Source organism: Lutra lutra, chromosome X, assembly GCF_902655055.1.
Source record: "Lutra lutra chromosome X, mLutLut1.2, whole genome shotgun sequence".
Taxonomy (NCBI): Eukaryota; Metazoa; Chordata; class Mammalia; order Carnivora; family Mustelidae; genus Lutra; species Lutra lutra.
Genome location: NC_062296.1, coordinates 60,753,923 through 60,778,329, shown reverse-complemented (window position 1 = coordinate 60,778,329; position 24,407 = coordinate 60,753,923). Strand labels below are relative to the sequence as shown.

Here is a 24,407-nt window from a genome sequence, read left to right as displayed (position 1 = left end):
TTGTTTTCCCTAACCAAGCATTTTTCTACTGAATTTTTATTTTAAATTTGGCTCCACTGTGAAATGCACCCCCAGCAACCCCCCCGCCCCGCCACCTCATCCTATACTGCTTCACCCAAGGCAAACCTGTATGCACAGCCACAGACATTCTGGGGATTCTTGACATATGTACCATTTGAGATTTGTTCTCGTGGCTCATGATGATGTTAGCAGAATCCCTTGATAACAGTGTTTATATCTATTTATAACTGTAACCTATTACCCTATTTTCCATATAATTGGATGCGACTGAGGTTAAAAAAAATTCAGCTGCAGAAGAAAAGTCATGTTCTTATAGAGCAGATGTTCGCTCAGCATGGAAAGTGAATTAGCCTTTAACACAAATGCCCAGAAATACATCAGTGCTTTTTCCAAAAGCCCTGGTGTTAATGTTTTATGCTGAAAAATAATTTTTAAGATAAAGGATATTAAAAATGCAATGGAGGTAGCCACAGCTGGTTTTTAAAACCGGTGTTAATTTTACCTCTTTCAAGTACGACGGTGCTTCCAATTTGGGCACTGGATTCATTCTCCAGTTCAGGGTGCAGAAAAGTGACTCATAATTTATTTGTTCGTTACTGTCTTCAAACCTGAAAATATAATTATAATATATAATTTGACTCAATTTACAGAGCCCAGGACCAAAATGTCAACTTAAATGCTATCCAGGAAAACATATTGTCAGGTTAGGTTTTAATACCTGGTATTTTTCTCATTTCTTACTAGTTTTTTGAACTTTGTGAGCAGAGATCCCACACAGCTAATTCACCAGTGTCCCCAGCACCTGGAGTCATGCTGGGACTTAGTAGGTGCTCAGTAAAGATCTGCTGCAGTTGCCATAGAAACAAATGAGCTTATTATTCAGTAACTGAGACCATTTTGTTCAGAGTATTTGCAGGTCCTCTTAATTTAATATGGTTGGTACTACAGGTCAGTGAAACAAAACCACCTTGTGTTTCTTAAATTGCATGCTTTTCTAAATTTTTAAGGGGAGCCTAGATTCAATGCATCTACTAAGATACTTTTAGGAAAAATAAAAGGTATCTTTATCATTTATTATGATGTAGCCATTAAAAGGGGTTATTTAGGGGTGCCTGGGTGGCTCAGTCGGTTAAGTGTCCGACTCTTGATTTCAGCTCAGATTGTGATCTCAGAGCTGTGAGATCGAGCCCTGCATTGGGCTCTGCCCTGGGGGTTGGAGCCTGCTTAAGTTTCTCTCTCTTGCTCCCCCTCTGCCCCTCCCCACCCCTAAAAGAAAAAAAAGGGGGGGGTGTTATTTAGATCCACGTATGCGGTCTAGGAAAAAATGTTCAGGATATATTGTTGAGCTGAAAGGAGGTTACAAAATAGTATGTAGAAATATGATCTCACTTGAAGTATATATTTATATAAAAAGGCACAGGGGCACGTGGGTGGCTCAGTCAGTTAAACATCCGACGACTCTTCATCTAAGCTCTGATCTTGGTCTCAGGGTCATGAGATCAAGCCCCGTGTTGGGCTCCATGCTGGATGTGGAGCCCACTTAAAAAAAAAGAAAAAAAGAAAGGCATAGAAAAATTCTAGCAACAATACACTGAAGTACTAAAACAGCTATCTCTGGGAAGAGAGACTAATTTTTGCTTTTTGCTTTAGAGCTCTCTGTATCTGAAATGTTTTAAATTTATAAGAAAAAATACTAAGCCCATGTTTCACTTAAAAGAAAACACTGGCATAAATTTAACCTTAACCATAATAGAGTTTTGGCCATTAAGACCCAGTAATTTCAAACACAATTGTTGGAATGACCTAAACACAAAGTGAAATTCTTCTCAATGCCACCTAGTCTTAATTTCACCACACTCTGTCAATTTTGAAAGCTAAACATATATTGGTCATGTCAGACCATTTTTTGAAGGACAAGATGAAGGTGTTGTTCCAAGCACCCTGCCAGGGTTCCTGCCCGGCTCAGGACCTCCAACTCAACAGTCCCCTTCCAACTGGCAAGTGAGGTGTACAAGATACTGTGGCAAGAATGAACAGGGGATAATTACTTAAAAGAAAACCTGGTGATAATAAACTTGGGAAAATAACATACTCATAAATAGTCAAAAGCCTCCCCACCCCACAGGAGTAAAGAAAATAATAGCTCATATTTATAAACTAATACAAATTAGCAGTAATAAGTTAAGTGTTACAAGATGAAGTCACATAGACTGGTCAATCTAAACAAAGTAGAATAAACAGAGTGATCAGAAGAGGAGAAAGAGAATTCGGTTCTTCTTTTGTGTACATTTTCTTTGGCTGAGGATTCTGGGATACAACTCCAATATGCTGCCCCCTACCACTGTTTATCCTCTGGATTTTGGCTCGCTTGTCATTTGAACTCCTTGAAAGGACATGCTCTGTTTATGGAAATATTTGTAGCCACAATGCTGGACCATTATGTCTTTTATTTGTGTGTGTTTTGGGAGAAGAACTAAAACTCAATCAATTAGAGATGTTTTGTAAGAAACTTTCCTCTAGCATGGAGTCTTGAAGGCAAGTATTCCCTAATACTCTGAGTAGGAGCTGAGGTCAGAGAATGAGGTCACGTAGGGCCTTTGACTTTCATACAAAGGAAAACTAAGAGCCACTGGAGCATATTGTACACAGAGCAGTTATGGGATCTCAGTTATATCTTCTAAAGATCACTCTCATGGATATATTGAGAAGAGAAAGCAGAAGCAGGGCCAAAGTGGTGAGGGTAGTTAGCTGTCTTCTGCAATGACCAGAGTAGGCATAATGGCGACCTAGATGGCAGTGGGGGCAGTGGAGGGCACTGAGGAGTAGTCAATTCTGAAAGATATTTTCAAAGATTTGTTTGTTTTAGAGAGAGAGCAAGCGGGGGAGGGGGTTGGGACAGAGGGTGAAGGAGAGAGAGAATCTCAAGCAGACTCCATGCAAAGTGCAGAGCCCAACATGGGGCTTGAGCTCATAACCTAGAGATCATGACCTGTGCCAAAACCAAGAGTCAGATGCTCAACTGAATGAGCCACCCAGGTGCCCCACTTCTCAATATATTTTGAGTGTAGGGTTCCTGAAGGATTGTACAGAGTCAGAGAGACAGACAGATAGAGACAGAGAGAATACACGGACTCAGAACAACTCCAAGGGTTTTGCTTGACCAACTGGAAAAATACAGCTGTCTTAACTGAGATAGGAAGGACTGTAGGGGCTACAGGTTAGGGGTAAACAAAATGAAGAGTTTTGTTTGGATATGTTACATTTTGATGGGAAGGGGGCAGCTGGACATAGGAGTCTGAAATTCAAGGAAGAGGTTGGACTTGAAGATAGTAATGTGGGAGCCACTAACACATAGATGATATTGAAAGCCACCAGACCAGGAGACTGGATGAGATCACCAATGAACCAAGTTTCTCTATCTGTTCCTACAGTACAGAATGTAATTGTCAGTAAATTCCCATTACAACAATTATAGGAGACACTTATTTAATTCTAGAAGTTTCAGAATTCAATTCTGAATTCAGAAGTATAATAATCCCAGTAATTTGGGAGCCAGTCAAAAGACTACTAAACAGACGTAGGGTCACATCAGACTCAGTCCCTGTATACAATGCACTCTCCAGTCCTGTGGGTTCTACCACCATAGCAGATCACCAATCTCTTTTCTCCACCTCCTCTACTGCTCACTAATTTCAAGCCACCATCAACTCTCACCCAGGTTACAATGACAGCTTTGTAGTTTGGTCTTACTGCTTCTACTCTGACCTTTGCTGCAGACCCACCCTCCACCCAAATGAGCTTTCTAAAACACAAACCAGATCAATAACTTCCTTGCTTGGAACTCTCCAGTGGCTTCCCAATCCACAAGAACATAAGCTGAACTCCTTATCAGGATTGAAAAAACCCTGAGTAACCTGGTCACTGCTGACTCCTCCAGTCTCATCTGAAAACTCTCTGTTTGCAACATTCCAGGTGTACTAGCCTTCTTGCTGTTCTCTGAGCATGCCAAGATTGCTCCTAGAAGTGCAAGGCATTTGCACCCTCTAGTCCTTTTGCCTGGAAAGTCTCCACTCAAACGTTGCTTCTTCAGAAAGGCCTTCCTGAAGTTCCTCTTGCCTAACCGAGTCCCCCTGCCTAAATCAGCATTTTCCCTGCACGATGGCACATAAAACTTACAGAAAAATTTCTGGAATCACCACTGGAACTCCTATTATCATACCTTGTTACCAATAAGGCTTATACCATGCCTACCTGTTACCCCTGGGCCCCTGGCCTTCTCCCCTGCCCAACTCGTGATATGTTAGACTCAACCCATCTAAACATTTACCCATTTCGAAGACTATTTGGAAAGGATATTCCTGACTCAAATGATATTCGGGAAGGAACAAACGCTGTAAATGGAAGAGTACACAGCTTAGAAATGAAGTATAAAATTTCTCTGAGGAAAGGGGCACCTGGGTGGCTCAGTCAGTTAAGTGGCTCACTCTTGGTTCCGGTTCAGGTCATGATCTTGTGGTTGAAGGATCAAGCCCCTTGCCAGGCTCTGTGCTCAGTGAAAGTCTGCTTCAGATTCTCTCCCCACTCTCCCTCTGGCTTGTTCTTGCACTCTCTCACCCTCTTTCTCTCTCTCAAATAAAATCTTAAGAAAAAAATTTTTTTTCTGAGGAAAAATGTTTGAAAGATTTGATCTTTCCAAAGACCCAGAGTGAGGCTTCAAGGAAGAGTTGAGCTGATGTGTAATTCTCCAAGTTTTTCTTTTCAGTTTTGTCTTAGAGGATCTCAGTGGATATGGAAATCCCTGCAAAAGGAGCAAAGGAGAAAAGAACAAAGAATCTTTCAATTAAAAGGGATAAAAGTAGCCAATCCTTCTTGGAAGAATTCTTCACTCTTGGGAAGTGGACAGAGTTGCAGTTAATCATGATGGATTGATCACAAATATATTTAACTCCCTTTCCCAAAAAAATCTCACCAAGATGATAATGAAGGAATAAAAATAAGTAATAGCCCACAATGACAATGGTAGCTGGAAAAAAGACAACATTGGACAAGAATCTTCAGAATCTCTTGCACAATGAAAAGCCAACACAGAGCTTGTAACTGACTTGGCAGAACTGAGGAAGGGAAGCTAAACTCTAAATGTCCAGAGGCAGGGGCCACTTAGAGATTAGCCAGTGTAGCCCACAAAACTCCCAAGATGTGGAGAATGCAGACTGCAGGTTCCAACAGAGGCAGGGACATGGTGTGGGACTGAAAACAAGGGCTGTTTCAAAGCCTGAATAAAGCAATGGCAGCTGGAGCCCCAAGTAACTTCCTCTATACTGTCGTCTTCTACAGAAATTCAACTGAAAGAGCTTCAGTCAGGAGTGGGGCTGAAGCATAATGGAGGGCAGAGGAGAGCATTACACATTGAACTTGAGCCTCTCAGCCACTTTTCTTCCCCTTTCCCATTTCAAGAACACCAACAGCCATGCTTCAATGAACCTGCTTTCCCTCATTCCACCCTCCCTCCTATTCCAGCAGGAGAAGATAGGATTCTTCTCTTGCTCCTCCGAATGGTCCCAGAAAAATCTCCAGATTCCAGCTTCTGGGGATACTGCATGAAAATAAGGGCTATGAGATGGACTTGTGCAATGAAACCCATGAATCCATAAGATCCACCCTGCAAAAGCTTCCAACATTAAAAAGAAGCCAAAATGGCCACAGGAAAAAAAAAGGAATCAGAAAAACAAATACAGTTCACGTTGCAGAAGGAAAGAGGAGAGATAAGAGTGATAAAGGATAGGGGCGCCTGAGTGGCTCAGTGGATTAAAGCCTCTGCCTCCGGCTCGGGTCATGATCCCAGGGTCCTGGGATTGAGCCCTGCATCGGGCTCTCTGCTCAGCAGGGAGTCTGCTTCCTCCTCTCTCTCTCTCTGCCTGCCTCTCTGCCTACTTGTGATCTCTATCTGTCAAATAAAATAAAATAAAATCTTAAAAAAAAAGAGTGATAAAGGATATCCATGAAAAAAGAACAGAAGACTACCAAAAAGGATCATTCAGACTAACATGTGTTCTTGGAATAAAACAAATTTGACAGTAGTAAATAGACCCAGTAGAAGAGGTAGAATATCATGTTGAGGAAATCCCTTAGTAAGTCTATCATAATGACAAATAGAAAATTGGGGAAAAAAGAGATCTAAATCTGGGATATCTAAAATCTTAATGACAGGAGTCCTCACAAGAGAAAAATGCAAATGGAGGGGAGGAAATTACTACAAATTAACAGAAAGTTTCCTAGAACCAAAGGACAGAGTCTCCAGACCAGAAGGATCTGTAAAGTGTTAAATGCCCACAAGCCCAGACATACAAGACACCATTGGCAAAATTCCAGAACACCAGAAACAAAGAGAAGATCCTAAAGGCATCTAGAAGGAACAATAATGGGAACCAATAGTATGTTAAATTCTCAAGCACAGTAACAGGAAGTTAGTATTAGAATCCAAAAATGAGAAACAGGAATAGTAGTACATGCCTGCTATTTAAATGTCGATAGAGATAGCTACAAGGGATGAGAGAGGCTGCTTCCTGTGAATGGGTCTGGGAGGTGGGGAAGGGTATGGCTGGAAACTACTCTTGCTGGAATAAACTTTTCAGAATTGAGTATTTTTTTTTTTTTTTTTACTATGAGCGTGTATCAGTTGGCTATAAATACAAATTTACAAAGCAGAAAAAGCAGATGAGAGACCTTGAAACGTGCTTTTCAAGGTGGTACAGTTGTACAAGTCAGACTTGGAAAGGAAGGCGTGCCACTAGTTGGGGCTTGCTGGTGAGGAATTAGTCTGCAGTCTTCCTCCCTGCTCCAAAGTTCTGTACACAGCTTCCTCCCCCAGACTGCTGATGGGGTGAGGTTTGTCATGCCCTCCTCTGCTATATAACATACACGAAATCTACTATATGATATTGTTTGATGAGGTAGAGAGAGAGAGAGAGGATACAAAGGAGAGCTCCAGTTCTAAAAACAGTCCAAGCTGGAGGCAGAGGAACCTGGGGGTGGCAGTTCAGAGATGCAGAGGGCTTGGCTGTAGGGGACTAGGTATGGGTAGGTCAGTGTTGACATTTACCACTGGATACCATCTCCCACAGTCACCTGTCATGGCGTCCTACCTGCCTCATGGCTACAGGTCATCGTTCGCCAAATCCTACCCAACCTTTCAAAATATTTTGGAAAGGCCTCTGAAAATGTATCTCCTTGCTTCGGGGTTATGCTGTGCTCCTGATCAAAAATATTAGCCTCCTGATTCTCCCCCTGAATCCCTTACTTTGCTCCTCTCCAAATGACATTTGGCTCTTGCTAAGACTCTGATCCATGGTCAAAGGATGAAGATTCGCCACTCTGGAAGTAATTCTCTTGAAAAGGCTGTGAAGGCAATTCCAAAGAAGAACTGTCTATGGCGACATTGTTGAAATCAGCGTACAGTCTTCCAGGGTGACTGCCCTAAAGGGCAGCACTAATTCTGGCTCTTAAGTGTTTCTCTGCTTGTTAAAAAGTCAGCCTCCTTACTTTAAAGTCCCAGCTCATAGTGCTAAAGTGTTTTCCTAAAACCTCCATAAATTCTTCTTTCCCTTTGATACTGGGGCAAGACCATTTCCTTCCCTACACAAACTAAGGGACATGTTTGTGGAGGAAGAGGGAGGGAAGGTAATTTCTCTGGTTCCTCCTTCGAGAATCATGACCCCCAAGCACGCTTCTCAATGCCTTGCTAGGTAGGAGCTCTTAGAAATGAAGCAAATGTCTCATTTGATGGGTGCTTGTGTTCCCCCTCCCAAAAATGATGAATGGCCCCAAAACTACAGAAGCCATTTATCTCCTTGCCACAGGGAATAAAGCTGCTCTGCTTTATTTCCACCATCTGTGGAGGTATAAACCATGTGGTGGCAGCTGTATGTGGCTGAAGAGTAACGTGGCTTCCCCCTCTGCTGCGGAAGGCCATCTTGTAACATAGGGGAATGGGCTGGGATGCATGACTGGGGCTAGAAGGGAGGGCAGGCAGGGAAGACACATTTGTTTGTTTGTTTTTGAGAGAGAGAGAGGCAGGAGGGGCCAGGAGCAGAGGGGGAGGGAGAGAGAATTTTAAGCAGGCTCCACGCCCAGCACAAAGCCTGACTTGGGCCTCCATCTCGCAATCACAAGATCAGGACCTGAGCCAAAATCACGAATCAGACGCTTAACTGACTAAGGCACTCAGGCGTCCCAGCAAAGACACACTTTTGATTCACGCCGTTGTGTTTGGTTTCCATGCATTACCCAGCGAACCCAGGGGAACACGCTGGAACACCTGGTGAGATTCTTAAAGAATGGACAGTTCAGAAAAAAAGTCAAGCTCCAGGCCGCTGCATCAGTTGGTCATACAAACCCAGAGCTGGCCAGGTGGCATGGCTCAAGTTATTAGTGAGGAGCTCTAGTCATGTCCGGACAGCCGGTCCTCTAAATTCCTGTTCTCATTCCAGCACACACCTTGGCGAGGCATGTCACAGCGGCCAAGTATGGAGCGTGCACAAGGTCGATGCTCTATTGGTCCACGTGGATTTGGAATTTTTTTTTTCATTTCTTAAAAACTATGTATCACCTTATATTGGAAAACATAGGAAGCATCTGGGAGGTGGGGCTTCTCTCTGCGCACTTCCCGGGGCACCAAACACTGCCACAGTAGCGGCCACATTGCCTGACCCTTGTCCCTTGGCCCCACTGCCAGGTACTGTTGGGTGAAATCACCAGAGTCTAAATCATGCCTCTGGGGGGGACAGGGGCGCAGGGGCTGAGGCTGGGGAGAGTATAACAAGATGATCTGAGAGCCCCATTAGCCCCGTTAACTTTTTCCATTTTAATGATATTTCTGGATGCGGCACCAGCTCTCTCGGGAGGTCAGTTCGAAGGCATTCCATGGAGCCCAGAGCCAGCTGTGAAAGGCCAGCTTGGGGCAGAGCTGCTGGGGAAAGAGCTGTGCTTGAATTTCCAGTTGTTCCAAGTGCCGATTCACAAGGCCACAGTTAGGGAAGGAGGCTACCTCTTTACTCCCCCATCCCACACAGAACACAGAATGGAATGACCTCAGAATACTCTCCACTTCCTAATGGTTTGAGAACCAGGATTTCTTGCTTATTAATACTTAGGAAATATTAACAATACAAAATGAGGGCTCAGAGGAGTTGAGTCCATTTACAAGGATCACATGGGTGGGAGGCAGTAGAGCTGGCAGAGCTCAGAGGCAGATCTGGTGCATATCAAGCCCATGTTTTTCTCCCCTACCTGCCCCCCAACTCCCCAGTGTACTAGCACAGGACAAGTGTCTGGGGCTGCAAAGGTGAATGAGACATAGCCCCGATTCCCAGGAGCTCGGACAGGGACAATGTAGGGAGTGCCCATCCTGTTAGAGACTCATCTTGGTCCTCTGCAAGGTCCCTCAGTGACAGAGCCTCTTTATACATCAGGGTCCGCACTTACAAGGTGGGGAATCGTGTCTAGCCTCAACTAGAACATTCCCTTCCATATGCTCAAGGGTTTATAAAATATCCCAGGGCCCTTGGCACTATGTCAATACGGAGTGTCAGTCCCCCTATGGATGGATTACCCATTACTACTACCACTTAGAACATTTAAGTCGGATGCCCTGTGCAGTAGTGAAAGGAATTTGACTGGTAAGTACAGTGAGTTCAGACCAGCTTCCACAACACAAACTGGTGGGGGGCTGAGGTAACCAGAGGTGTAAAGATTCTGAAGTCCTGCTCTTAGCTTGAGTTGTGCTAATAAGGAAAAGACCTCATAAAATCCCAAGAAAAATGGAAAGGCAGTAGAGGGAACTCTTCCTAGCGAGACGCAGCGCTAGGCAAAATACATACATGATAATCACTGTGTGGAAGACATCGGCCAACTCTTTGGCCACACTGTTTTCAATCTCCTGATTTCAGTTCACACAGCAGGGCTATCCAGCTGCTTAACAGCTGCCCAGCTACATCCCACGGCAGGTAACACTGCCCCTGGGCAAAGCGTGCACTGAACCAAAACAATAAACTCCAGGCCTGCCTCCCACCGGAGACGGCAGACGTCAGAGGGGCTCTGGCTCAGCGTGCCACAGGAGGGCTGTGCAGAAGGAGAGTCTGGTCAAGGCTCTGGAAAGCCCTGCGGAGTCTGTGGGGAACAATAAGAATGCAGATCTAAATGTGAGCTGCAGGCTGATGGGTCCATTAGGAATTAGGGGCGTCTTTGAAAGGAATCTGCGGAGATGATGCAAAACACCAAGCATGTGACCCACATTGTGGCGGGGCATATTGGAGGGAGAAGGGACTGGGAATGAGACATTTTCTAATCTGACTAGTCTGAAGCTTCCCCTCAGTGAGGAGCAGGGTCACTGCACAATTAGAGGCAGAGTTAGACTGAACAGAGCCTGCTTAGCAACTCAGGGGGATGACCTCCACAAAGCTACATGGGGCTTGGAGGCGGACACGCGCTGAGCCTGGGATGTCTCCGAAGCGAATCATGGAATGGCCTTTCTGCCTTTCATGTCAAATCGTAAAGGCGAAGACGAAACAGTCTGCTGAGAAAAGGAGAGGATGAGGACTTGGTGGCCTCGGTGTTAGAGAGGAAACATCTAGGTCCTCCAGAGGCCAGGCTCCCACATCACTGGACTTTCCAGGACAACACATCCCTGGGGCCATAAGAGATAATCTAATAAATATCCACAGCTTCCTGACTGGAGACGCTTAATGTGCGAAACGCCTTCAGATCCAAATGTTTGAAAACAAGGCTTCCTCTGTGTAGAAGGACACAAGTTTCTTCCAGTTCATTTCTAAGTCAGGGTGTGTGGTCTGTGGTCCCTGACTTCAACTTCTCTCCTAGGCCCCAATCACCACCTAGTACCAGGTGCTGCGCTGGGTACTTTATAGACGTTATCTTAAGTCACCCTCAGAACTTCCAGGAAGGAGGTATTATATCATTTCAGGGGTAAGGAATTGGAGGGTTGGGCAGGTCAAAAATCTTGCACAAGGGGTGCCTGGATGGCACAGTCGATTAAGCGTCTGACTCTTGGTGTCAGCTCAAGTTATGATCTCAGGGTCACGGGATTGAGTCCACACTGGGCTCTGTTCAGCAGGGAGCCCCCCTTGAGATTTTCTTTTCCTCTCCCTCTGCCCCTCCTGCTTGTGCGCATTCTCTCACTCTTGCTCTCAAATAAATACATCATTTTAAAAAATGTTAAATAGCTCATGTGGAGGACCACCTGGATGACTCAGTCCATTAAGCATCCAACTTGATTTCAGCTCAGGTCATGATCTCAGGGTTGTGACAGTGAGCCATGCATCAGGCTCTGCGCTGGGCATGGAGCCTGCTTAAGATTCTCTCTCTCCCTCTCTTTGCTCCTCTCCCTGCTTACACTTGTTAAATAAATAAACAGCCCATGTGCTTTGGGAATGTGATAACTGAAGAAACGAGACTCCTAGGCCTGCCTATTTCATCTGAAGTCCTTTATACCAGGATGACCTAATTATCCGTCACACTGATGTCAGCAAATAAAACCAAATGGAGCTGACAGTCCAGAAAATAACCCCAGGTCAGTTCAATGCACACCTCCAATTGGATTGGCCCTCCTGAGTCCACTTCTGATGCTTCTGACCCTAGTGCTCCTGCATAGGATTTAGTTTTATCTGTTCCTTTTGTCTCAGATGAGGACACCCCACTCCAGCTCGTGCTTAAGAACAATTGCTCCAACTGACAACCCTCAGCCTCCCAATGGAGAAGGTGGCGAAGGAGTTCAGAACTGATGATTTCAGTCTTCCTTTAAGGAGCAAAGAGATTTAGAGAAAGTTTGTGAGTAGAAGAGCAGCACTATGACATTTTTGTTCTGGGAGGGCATTAACCTGTAAAGACCTGTAAAGACGGATTTAAATAATTAGAGACCAGTGGAAGAAAGACCAACATGGAGGCCCTGAATAGTCAAGAAGAATTGTGGGTCTGAACCAGAGTGAAGATAGTGGGAATGGAGAAGAAAGTGGGAAGACAGTGGGAATGGCAAAGAATAGGAAGGAGGTAGAATTGTCAAGACGTTCCTATCTATTGGCTATTTGCAAATGGTAATTCAAAATGGTTAGAAGCAGGGGATGGATATTTAAAAGGTTCAGGGATTAAGTCACAGCTTTTCTCAGAAGACTGGGCGACTTTGGGCAAAACACCTCATCTCCCTAAACCTCAGCCTCCTCAGGTGAGGCAAGATGATATGAGTTGTAACTCATAAAGTAGTTCTCACAAAGCAACTGAGGTGAGGTCTTCTGTGAATGATGACAATGCCTAGAACATAGTCCAAAATGTCAGACTTACCAAGATAAGTGAGTCAGAGGCGGGGCTGGGGATAATGTCATAGAAACCAAAAACGATGACCAGAGTCTGCATATCTATGAGGGTGGTGCCAGAAGTCGAAAGTAAACGTTCAACAGGAGGGCCCAGTGCTTTAGAAAGCAGTTCACTGTGCTTTCCTATTGCAACATCACAAACTTCACACTTTACATCTGGTGTTCTAGTAGGACAGAGCCCTGTGTGATAACACTAGGCCCTCTTCCTGCATGTCTTTAGCCAGCAGGAACTACTGCTTTGAAAAACCAGTCCTGAATTTTAGATCTAATACCCTCATAACCAATGAAGTTAGACATCTTCATTTTGTCCCAGGAACCTGTGTATACATATGTGTGTGTGTGTGTGTCTTAACATTAAAAAGATAAAATAGCAATTCATAGTAGGCTAACATTCAAAATCATGCCCAGCTTTTCCTTTTGTAACACTTAAATGGAGATGTGTTATCAATAACATAATCAAAGCAGTCAAGGGTAAATCAAGGATATTTAAAGGTCAATGTACAACCAGGAATAGTTCCCCCAAACAAAAATATGCAGGACAAACCCCCTGAGGGTTGGAGCTCTTGCTTACCCAGAGAGTATGGATGCCAGAAGATCATCGGTCAAAGGTAACCTGGAGGACTTGCACAGCCTTCTGATGTATTTGCTGGGTAATACTTTTTTTCTGCATTAAAACAAAGTAAACAGGTCTTTCTATATTTTGTGTCTCTTGAGTCACAATTACATGCTATAGGAAAGAAAATACAGATGTGTCCTCAAAGTCTGCACATGAAAATGAGTACAAAAATTGGTACTGGAACTCACAGTAAGGAAAAACAGTCATATTGCTTTTCACCGACTTTTTCCATTTCAGAAGTGACCAGATTCTGTCCTTCCAAAGGCCTTTCCATCAAGATTCAGACTCTCGATTGGTGATAGTACAGCACTTTAAGGGTGCAGCCACGAGTGTTGCTCTAAGTAATCGATCTGCCTTCTTGACCACTAGTCAAAAGTGGTTCTGATATTTGAAAACATCTCTTAATTTGACAGGCATCTAGAGCCTCCAACGCAAGTATTGTATGACTTGAGGGTGTTTTTCTAGTCTTTTCCTTGGACCCAAACCTTGTAACCTTGAGGCCCCAGTTGGGGCTTTAACATTCACCTCAATTTTGTCAGATGGTTTCTCCAGAGCAGCTCAACAGCCATTTTCCCCAGCCTGCCAGGGGCACAGAAATGCTTGTCCAATATTCTCATTCAGCCAGTGTTCCCAGGCACCAGGCAAAATCAGAACCAGTAAGAAGGAAAGAGAGCTGCTTTATGCACACTGAGTTTACAAGATGATGGGAGAATGTTTGTGTCTAGAACTGAAGCCTGTCAGATCTGGAAGAACCTCAGAGCTGTCTGATCAAGGAGCCCCATCATTCCCAGGAGGTGTTCTTTTAGTAAAGGAGGGTCACACTTCTCACCCTGGGCAAGGGGTACCACCAGAGTGGAAGGCAGGGCTGGGGTCATGCAAAGCTCAGGCCATACAGCCTCGGGAGGCTCCAGAAAGTTTTAAAAGATTCAAGGAAAAATACCACCTTTACAAAAACTCAACAACTATGTGTTATGGATTAGGCAAAACAATCATGTTCAACATTAAGATAAACTATAGGTCTTTAAAGATATTTAGGGGATGCAAGCTGGCCACTTGGGTACAAACTTCGGGTCTGGGGGTGATGGGAAGGGTCATGGGGCAAAGAAACATCAGTGGTTCATAGTAGGAAAACTAGAGGCTAGAGTTAGGAGTAAGAATTTCTAACTCCTGGTGAATATTCCCCCCCAGAGTATCAAGTCTGTGGGTAAGATGAATACCAAAACTTATTAAGATGGGGCTCCAGTTTATAAAAATGATTTAATAAAGAGTAATAGAAACATGGCAAATGTACTAGAAATTGATTATGCTGAGCTTCCATATTTTCAAGAAGAAATAATTTCAAAGAAATTCTAAATAAAGTTTACTTGTAAATTCCCTGTGTTCTGTATTAGCAAAGACACATTTATAAATCCCGGTGATCACAAACTAATGTAAGAAAAGATATTTCAGGATTAAACCTTCTAACATCTGGATTTACTATGTTTCAGTTGAAAGCCTCTAGAAACCAATTAAAAGGAAATGGAAAGGGGCATCTTATCTTTTTGAAGATACAAGGGCCTTCCCTATTCCATCAACAAACAAAGCTCACCATCATGATGAAATATCAGTACCCAGATACCTCCCCCAAATGATTTAAAGTACATTTAGAAAAAAAAAATGAGTGCTGTGTACAACCCAGACTTAAAAAAAAAAAGAAATTTTTTAATCATTTTGGCAATTTCTGTAAGAATGTTGCTGGGATTTTTGTGATAACCATGTTTTATTGATACCAATGTGAGTAAAGTTGACATTTTAGCAAAAAAAAAAAAATCAAAACTAGTTTTGTAATAATACTTAGGCATTTTCCACTGGGTGGACGTTTGTACTAATGGTGCAAAAACACCAGTGGATAAAATTGCTGGTGCTTATCAGGAATCAAGACAGTGACACCAAACTGTGCCCGTACTCATTAAATTCATCACCACAGTTTTTCTCTAAAAAAAAAGCCAGGTCCACGTAGGCCCTTCGCTTCATTGTTGAAGCAGTAACAATACTGACCTTATTAAATATCAACCCTTGAGTGCACAACTTTTTAATATTCTGTGTGATAAAAATGAAGTTTGTTTTAAAAAAAATAAAGTACATTTGGTCTATAGTGGGGTATAGTGGGACATCTCAGTGTTCTTTTTGCCCTACTGGATAAAATATAAATTCCTTCATTACTCAGGTCTGCAGAACTTTACATGATTTACTGAAATTGATAAAATGAAAGCTTACTTTTCTCGGTCTTGGTATACACAAATAGCATTGAGTCTTTCAAAATTCTCAAAAGCTTTTTTCTTGAGCTGTTCATGGGCCCGTGCAATTAGGACATTCATATCAGGCCTCGTGTCCTCGGGCACCTGGTAGTGACGGGCAAGGGTTATAACTTCATGGTCTGTGAGTTTCCCAACAGTCAGACTCATTATGATGTCTCTGTAAAGAAAATGAGAAATTGCTCATGAAATTACATCTAAGAACACTTCACTCTCTTTCTATTAAAAATGTCTAAATTCCAGGGCACTTGGGTGGCTCATTGGTTAAGTGTCTGTCTTCAGCTCAGGTCATTTCTTCAGGTCCTGGGACTGAGCCCCATGTCGGGTTCCCGGCTCAGCATGGAGTCTGCTTCTCTATCTCCCTCTGCCTTTCCTCCTGCTTATACTCTATGTCTCCCTCAAATGCATAAATAAAATCTTTTAAGAAAACAATCCAAATTCCATTTTGTAAAACTTTTATCAACTGCATAGAGGACAGATGACTATTTTCCTTTAATTTAATTGCTACTTCACTTAGGAGTAGTAGGAAAATACCAGGGCTAGAAGGGAAAACCATAAGCACTATAGTTTCTAAATAAAATGGCATCTTGCCCAGAGTCAAACTTCTACCAGATAAGAGCCTGTAACCGGACAGTAAATCTTTCAAAGTCCTTGAATGGTCAAAAAACCTGTCACCAGACACATGATTTCATTCAATGCCTATTAATCTTACTTTACACAGAATATTAACAGACTTGGGGTTCTGGCTTCCCATGGTATAAAATTTATAAATAGGCACGTTTGGAAAGTCTTTTCAAATTGGAGAATGCAATCAGAAACATTTCTGCAGTTAAAAACTAAGACTGACACACCCTGCCAGTGAGGAAAAAGTGAGAGAAGAGAGTAAAAAGTGAAGAGTTGTGTAGAGGAATAGTTGTCTGAGTCTTTCGAAGGCAAATGGCACTAAAATTATGTGGCAGAGCAAAAAAAAAAAAAAAATGACAGCAATGACACATTAACAACGAGGACTCAAAACCTAACAAATTCATGGGACTGTTTTCAATACAGTCTCTATATCAAAATGATAAACCATGCAGCACGAGTAAGAAAGAAGGACATCAAAATAGTTAAAATAGCAACTGTTGCAGTGGTTACCTGAAAAAGCTTCCACCATCGAGAAACTCTATTTACGGAGAGTAATTCAGTTCCCAAGAATCCCAGCTAAGTGACCAAAGACAAGATTTTATTTTCTCTTTGGCTACAGACTTGTCTTTGGAATAATGGCTTTTAGTGCTTTTATGTATTTCTTGTCATTATCACGATCATCGAAGATCTCTGAGCTCTCCTAGTCAAGAATTTCCTTAGCATGTAGGAAAGCCCATGGCTATGATGTTGACATATCTGAAGAAATTGCATTTCACCTATATCCACTTCTTAGGGTTTCTGGGGTTTTTTTGTTTTGTTTTCCTTTTGTTTATTTATTTTTTTAAATGGGAAATCAAGACCAACCAAATTCAAACAAGAGGATCCCAGAATTGCATCAGGTCGGTTTGGATCAGACCATCAATCACCAATATTAGCTGGGGGTTCCCTGTGTAGGAAACACTGTATAGTCACTTGGGCATCTGAGCTTTTCAGAGTCTCTAACCTATTACAGGCATCCCAGCACACACAGATGAGCTCCCAATGCCACACACCAGGAGGGTCGCTTAAATGAATTGAGTAATAATAATAACCCTTGCCTTTCAGGGAGTACTAGCTGGGTGCCAGTTGTTGTGCTGCTAGGGACTTCTGGCACAGATCATCTCATTTGGCCTACAGGATAAGGACTATTATTTTTTTTAAGATTTTATTTATTTGATATATATAGAGAGAGTGCGAGCACGCAAGCAGGGTCAACAGCAGAGGAAGAAGTAGGCTCTCAGCTAAGCAGGGAGCCTGATGCATGGCTTAATCCCAGGACCCCGGGATCATGACCTGAGCCAAAGGCAGACGCTTAACCAACTGAGCCACCCAGGCGCCCTGATAGGGACCACTATTATCATCCCCATTTTATAGATGAGAACACAGAGGCACGGAGTATGCCCAACCTCCCGAAAGCCAGAATGAGAACCCCTGCAGTCTGGCTCCAAGCCCGTGCGCTCACATACTCTTCTGTCCCTCTTCTGTCGGAACACAGAAGACAGAATGAGTGGATGGAGTGGGGCTCAGTCAGGGCAAGTTGCCTAAAGGTTGTAGGTTTTGAGCTGATTGTTTACAGACCTCTATTCCCTTTATTGCCTATGACCTCTGCTTTGAGAGCTATCATTGATCAGCATAAACAGGTAATAGAAAATAATTTCAGAAACCCTGAGTCACCAACCATGAGAAAGGACTAAGCAACCACAGAGGAACCACTTCATGAAAGCCCCAGGCTCATTTAGAACACCGGTCATGGAAAAATCAGTCATGACACGTGCATAAAATGGAACGCTATGCAACCATGAAGAGTATGTTATTGATTGGTATTTACTGGCATGAGAGGTACCCATGCTATATTGATAAATTCAGTTTCAGGCTTCCCACTGAAGCTGAAGGTACTAGTACCCCTATATTCATAAGTGAAACAGGGGAGGGGGATTAAGGAGGGCACTTGTGATAAGTACCAGGTGATATAAGGAAGGACTGGATTGCTATTGTCCACCTGAAACTAATATGACACTGTATGTTAACTGGAATTTTTTAAAAGATTTTATTTATTTATTTGAGAGACAGCAAGAGCAAGCGAGAGAGGGAGAGAAGGCGAGAGGGGCAGAGGGAGAGGGAGAAGGAAACTCCCCATTAAGCAGGGAGCCCGATGTGGGACTCGATCCCAGGACCCGGGGATCACAACCTGAGCCAAAGGCAGATGCTTAACCCACTGAACCACCCAGGCACCCAACTAACTGGAATTTAAATACAAACTTTAAAAAAAAGACAAAGGAAACATGCCAAATATCTGTATTATCCCTGATCTCTGAGATTTCTTTACACAGACACATGTGTATATATGAGAGTTTCTGTTCTTTCTGAACTTCTGTAATAAACAACTATTATTTTCACTGTCATCATTAAAAAAAAAAAAAACCCTTTGAGAGCTTTTTCCTTTTGAGGCTAGAAACAGTGTGAAGAAGGACAAGTGGTACACTTGCAAGGACAAGGGACAAGAACATGGGCAGCATTAACTAGAAACTTCCCACCTACCTTTCACTAAACTTATTCTAACACCCCAAGGTCATAAAAGTTTATTTTCCCTTTTCAGTGGATAAGCTTAAATTGTCCTGGCCTCATTGCAGTTCAAGTTTCTATCTGCTGGATCTCTGCAGGTTTGGGTTTTAAACAGCTCAGTAACTGCCCCGCTTCCAATGTCTTTAATGTGAAGGTTTCAAACAAGCTGCCCCAGACTTAAAATGGCCCCTGGTCACACGGGACACCAGGGGCCCTGGGGTGGATGTTGGTGTGGCAGTTGTGCCCACTGTCCCCACATGAGGCAGGGTCCCAGGACTGGGGATCCCAACCAGGAAGTGGAAGACTTGTCCTGCAGAGCTCAAGTGGCCGCCATTACTCTGCCCTGCCTTTGCCATGTACCCCCTTCTTTAGGAGTCAAACTTGAATGGGCTTCACCAAGAACAAGGGATCTTCTCTCCCCGCCTTATTTTGGATTGTGGTAAAAGCAGCCGGAACATACAACGTACCGCTGGTTGCGTTGAACACATTCACAATGCTGGGCAACTGCCATATCTGTCTCTTACAAAACATTTTCATTACTTTCCTTTCTTCCTCCTTCTCTGCCCTCTCCCCACCTGGCAACCACTAATCTGTTTACCATCTCTGCAGATTGGTGGTTCTGGATATTTCCTAGAAAAGGAATCATGGAGAAGTGTCTTTTGTGTCTGGCTTTTTCTGCTTGGCACAATGTTTTCGTGCTCACATCCAGGCTGTATCAGTACTTCATTCCTCTTTGGGGCTGAGTAATATTCCATTGTATGAATGTGCCACATTTGGGGTATCTCTTGTGCATCGATGGACGTTTGCGTTGTTTCCACCCTTGGGCTCTTGTGAATAGTGCTGCTGTGAACATTCATGTACAAGTTTGAGTTTGGATGCCTGTTTTTAATTTTGGGGGTGTATCCATTCAGGAGTAAAACTGCTGGGTCACTTAGGAATTCTGTATTTAACCTAGTGAGGACCCACCACACGGTTTTCTGCATATTCTATTTTTGCTAGCAACAGTCACAAAAACAAAGATCCAACTTCCATCACACATAGCCTTTCCTCACTTAAACCTTCAAAGTGAACCTGAAATATGACCTGAGAGCAAAGTCTGATCTTAGTGCTTCCTGCCCCTACATTTAAGGGAAATGAAAATTCATTTTAAAAGGAGCTTTCAGGGGTGCCTGGGTGGCTCAGTGGGTTAAAGCCTCTGCCTTCGGCTCAGGTCATGACCCCAGGGTCCTGGGATTGAGCCCTGCATTGGGCTCTCTGCTCAGCAGGGAGCCTGCTTCCCTTCCTCTCTCTCTGCCTGCCTCTCTGCCTACTTGTGATCTCTCTCTGTCAAATAAATAAATAAAATCTTAAAAAAAATAAAATAAAAGGAGCTTTCATTGTACTTATCTGGTGTTCTGTGATTACTAGTGCTGATCTTAAAAACTCAAAATGGCAATCATCTTTGCCTTTACTCAGCATTATACTATGTTCCTGGCAATAATATTTTATATGGATCATCACAGTATTATTTGGTTAATCCTTTAAGGGGTGCTGCCATGATTTTCTCTTAGTTTTTGTAACTAAAGTCATAAGAGTCAAAAAATAATGCCAAACTGCTCGAGGGTATTGAAGTAACCAGGCAGAATTCTGATACATGAAATGCTAAGCAGTTTTACAAGATATAATTCCATTAAAGTCACCCACTCAAGTAACAATGAATAAAGACTTCAGTTTAAAGCTCTGAATCTCAGGGTATTTCCTTATACATTGAATCGGTAAAGTCTAAGCAAGAACTTTCCTACCAACTTAAAAAAAATTAGCTTCAACGTAAACAAGGGCTCAAGAATTGAAGCTCTATGCTGTAAGGCTTATAAGAAAATCTGGTTCAGCCTAAATTAAACCAAGCAGCAATTTTGATGACAATTTACTAATCAGAAGTCAGACATACATGCTCATGTTCTACAGTCCCTCAGGTTTTCTCTTATAAACTGTGGGCCTGAGCTGCCCACGCAGAAGAGAAAACCCTGCCTTTCCGTCACTGACATCCCAGCCCACCATACTGTTGGACCAGTGTGTTGCCAGACAGTGAGTGGAAGGTGGTAGAAACAGCTGGTAGAGTAAGTGTCAGAGGAAGGAGAGACGGTGAGATGCTTCAAAGTGGGACCAGGACAAATGTCTGACCAAATGGATTTTGCTACCAGCCTAACCGTACTTCAAAACCATTTATGTTCTCATTGGAGAAAAAGGTCATGATATATGGTCACTTCATCTGGACATTGTCCAGATGGGAGTACATTTATAGACTTAGGGTATAAACGGTGTCCTCCTGGAGTTGTGTGACATGATAACCTTGCCAGAGAAGCCAAAGAACCTCAGAGAAAAGGGAAACACGAGGTCAAGTCCAGACTAAGAAAATCACCTACTCCAGCCTGGGTCATAAACCTCTTTGCAATTGGGAGGTGCAGTTGTGGTTTAATGGGAAAAGTATGAGCTTTTGAATTACATAGACCCAGATTAAAATTCCAGCCCCACTAATTAACACATAATAACTTTGGTAAATTACCTAACTTCTCCCAAGTTCTGTTTCTTACCTGTGAAACTGGACAAGACCATTGGCTTCATTGTCATGTCATACCTCTGTTTAAAACCCTCTGAGGGGCTTGCCATCTCTCCTGAAGTAGAACCCAAAAGTCTCATTATGTGATGTCTGACGAGATGTCCCCTTTTCTATCTTTTGGGCCTCATCCCCTTTCCCTCTTACCTGCCATACTGCACTCCTTGCTTTTCCTCGAACAAGCCAGGTACATTGTAGCTTTAAGGTCTCCACACTTGTTGCTCCCTCTACCTAAAAGGCTCTTCCCCAAGACAGTTCCATGATTTGGTCCTTTACCTCCTGTAGGGCATCTTCACATCTGCTTGGGTGTCATCTTCTCCATGAGGCCTTCTCTGACCATTCTTTTTAAAACTGTGACCCCCTCCCTCCACAAATCTGGCATTCCCTAACCCTTTCTCTGCTTTCTTTTCCTCAGTAGCATTCATCATATGCCAACCCGGTATACCATTTACTTTCTTATTCCATATATCGTCTTTGTCCCCCAACTAGAACATAAGCTCCACAGAGGACAGGACTATTTTGTTCATGGCTGAAGCTCCAACACTTTAAAGAGCTCCTGGAACATAGTAATATTTCTATAGTAAGTAGTTGGCTGAATAAATGAAAACCAAGGGTTAAGTTAGCAAGGTATAAAAAAACATTTAGCATTAGTGCCTGGAACCCTGAATGCCCAATAAATGATAACAATTTGTATTTCTCTCATAATCCCACAATGGAGATAGTTTCAAGTTATATTGAACTGAACGAGTTACTTCTCTGAAGCAAGTTTATCTTAGAAGAATGTGAAATGTTTCTGATGACTAAAGTCACAGAATTCATCTGCAGAATGTAAAAGGAACATGGTACACTTGTTTTAATTAGTCATATTCAGGATTGAGTCTGAAGTGATAAAGTAACTGAGTTCCAGGTGTGCCTTTTTTAGATAATGTATATATTTGAGAAACTGCACAACTGCTTAATTCTTAGAAATCAAATTAGGCACCTCTTTTCACCCTGTTACATACAAAGATGCTCTATCCTCCTCTTGGTCATTTTTTAAATTGACAATGGCACCTAACATTTTAACTTTAAATTCCTCTGATTCCTGTCAAGCTCTTAATGACAAGCAAGCACCATGGACTCTGAAATAAGTCCTCTGGAAGCTAAAGAATCTTTTGACAGTATCATAATTACTGCCAAATTCATCTGCATTGTAAATTGATTTTTTATATGTTTTCTCCAAAACTGAAGTACATCTGCATTGAAAATCACTGACCCTGTTTTCTTATTCCAACTGAAAGCAGGCTTCTAGTTTTCTCTCTATTGCTCTTCTAATCTTCATTTCACATCAAATACTATGGCTTTTCCTGTTTTGACATGTAGTGGAATGTACATGGTAATTTTGATTTATTTAGTTTGAAATTCAGTATGTCTTGGTGCACTCAACTCTGGGGCTGTTTAAGTGTAGCCAAACAAAAAATGAGATATTCTCATGTTGTTAAGAGCAATTGCTGTGGATTATTAACAATATTCCTCATAGAGGTGCAATTTGAGAAACCCTTAAAGGCCACTCCTCTATCATTCTTCTACAATCTGGCACAATACCATTCAATTAACATTGAAAGAGGCTAGGACAACAGTGTTTTTTGTTTCTTAAATTATGTCAAGATTTTTTGGTAGCAGCAAATGAAAAGTGTAGATGATGGTGCCTAACTTGCAATGTGGGCAGAAAGGAATGAATATTCATTTCATTTATAAGCAAAGCTATTCATTTTCTAGCACCTTCCTTTTGGCTAACACCCATCCTGTGTTCAAGGATAATTTGTCTCCAAGCCAACCTCGCTTGTTTGGCTTTTTGTTTTTAACTCTTTCTCACTGGTTGCTAGATGTTTTAGAGGCCATCCTAGTCCCTGCGACAATGGGCAGGGGCAAGGAGTGAGGACCTTACATGGAAGGCCACCCCCATAGAAGCCCACAGGTATTTATTGATTGAACAATGAGCTCAATAAGACTAGGTCTGTGCCCTCCAGATGTTTACAATCAATTTAGTAACTCAAGACTTACTAATATCAAAACATATCAAATAGAATACAATCAGTCCTAATTCTTCCCAAACACACACTCTAAAATATAGAATTTATTGGCTTTACTCCATTATAAAAGGAACACATGTCTAAATATAGAGAATTTGGTCAGTAATAAAAGCAAGAAAAAAAGCCAAACAAATTCCTACTGCCCAAACAAAACCAAGTAAGTAAACATTTTGGTATACTTCCTTGCAGTCTCTATGCGTGGGTATTTAATTGTCTTTTCTTTTTCTTAATATCTGTGAACATATTTTATGGCCTTTTTTTTCATTTAACTAATACATTCCTTGTTATCACATATTCTTCTGAAACAAAAATGCTAAACCACCCTATTGGATATTTTGGGGGTTTTTCTCAAATTTTTATATAAGTAATGTCATAATCAACATCTTCATGTGTAAACACTTGTCTGTATTTAAAATGATTTCCCTTTGACCACAGAGGAAGGAAGAGACTGGCTGTCTTGTGGTAAAGGGTAAGGAATGGGCACCAGAGACAGAAGCAGTGAGCTTTTTTTTTTTGGCTTGCTTACTCACAAAATAATTTTGAAAAAACTACGTACCCTCCTCACATATTTTTTAGTTGACATCTAAAGTAATTTTTTTTTCTCTTTAAAAATATAAATATATAAGTAAAATAATTTACTTTGGATAGTGTCCCAGAAGTATAATCAGGTGAGCAAAAAAAAAAAAAAAAAAGGACATTTTAAAAAATCTTGATACATGGCATTAAGTTGCTTTCACTCTCACACCAGCAATGAGAGAAAGTCCATGGGAATAGATATTATCATTTTTAAAAGTGTTCCCTAATTCCACAGGTAAAAATGATGTCTCATTTTAATTCATAATGATTTGATTACTAATAAACTTGACCATCTCTTATTTGCTAAGAAATTATCTATCTCCCATTGTGTTCTGTCTGAACATGTCCTTAACTATGGATTTATTCATTTACTTGACAAAAGCTAATTGAGTACTTACTCCACGTCAGGCAACATCAACTGATAGAGAATAAGAGAGGAATGAACTAGATTCAATTCCCAGCCCTCAGTGACTGCACCCTAGAGTTCTTCACCAACCAAAAGGAAAACCAAGTCAACAAAGTAAAAAATGGCGGCGGGGGGTGTGTGTGTTGCAATAAAGATATGTCTAGAAGCTTAGAGGGAGTACCCCCACATCCAGTCTGGCATGTATATACATGTAGGGGGAAATAAGG

The 24,407-nt window shown here is 42.2% G+C and overlaps 1 protein-coding gene across 3 annotated transcripts in view; it reads right to left on the bottom strand.

Annotated features, from left to right (window-relative positions):
• Positions 1-24,407, bottom strand: part of EFHC2 (EF-hand domain containing 2) — a 187,136-nt gene that overhangs the window by 14,289 nt on the left and 148,440 nt on the right. For all 3 annotated transcript variants that reach the window (XM_047716801.1, XM_047716800.1, XM_047716802.1), the window contains exons 12-14: positions 15,271-15,468; positions 12,970-13,062; positions 524-629 (exon numbers count right to left, since the gene is read on the bottom strand). In XM_047716801.1, the coding sequence (XP_047572757.1) occupies positions 524-629; positions 12,970-13,062; positions 15,271-15,468 (397 nt within the window). The remainder of the gene's footprint in view (positions 1-523; positions 630-12,969; positions 13,063-15,270; positions 15,469-24,407) is intronic.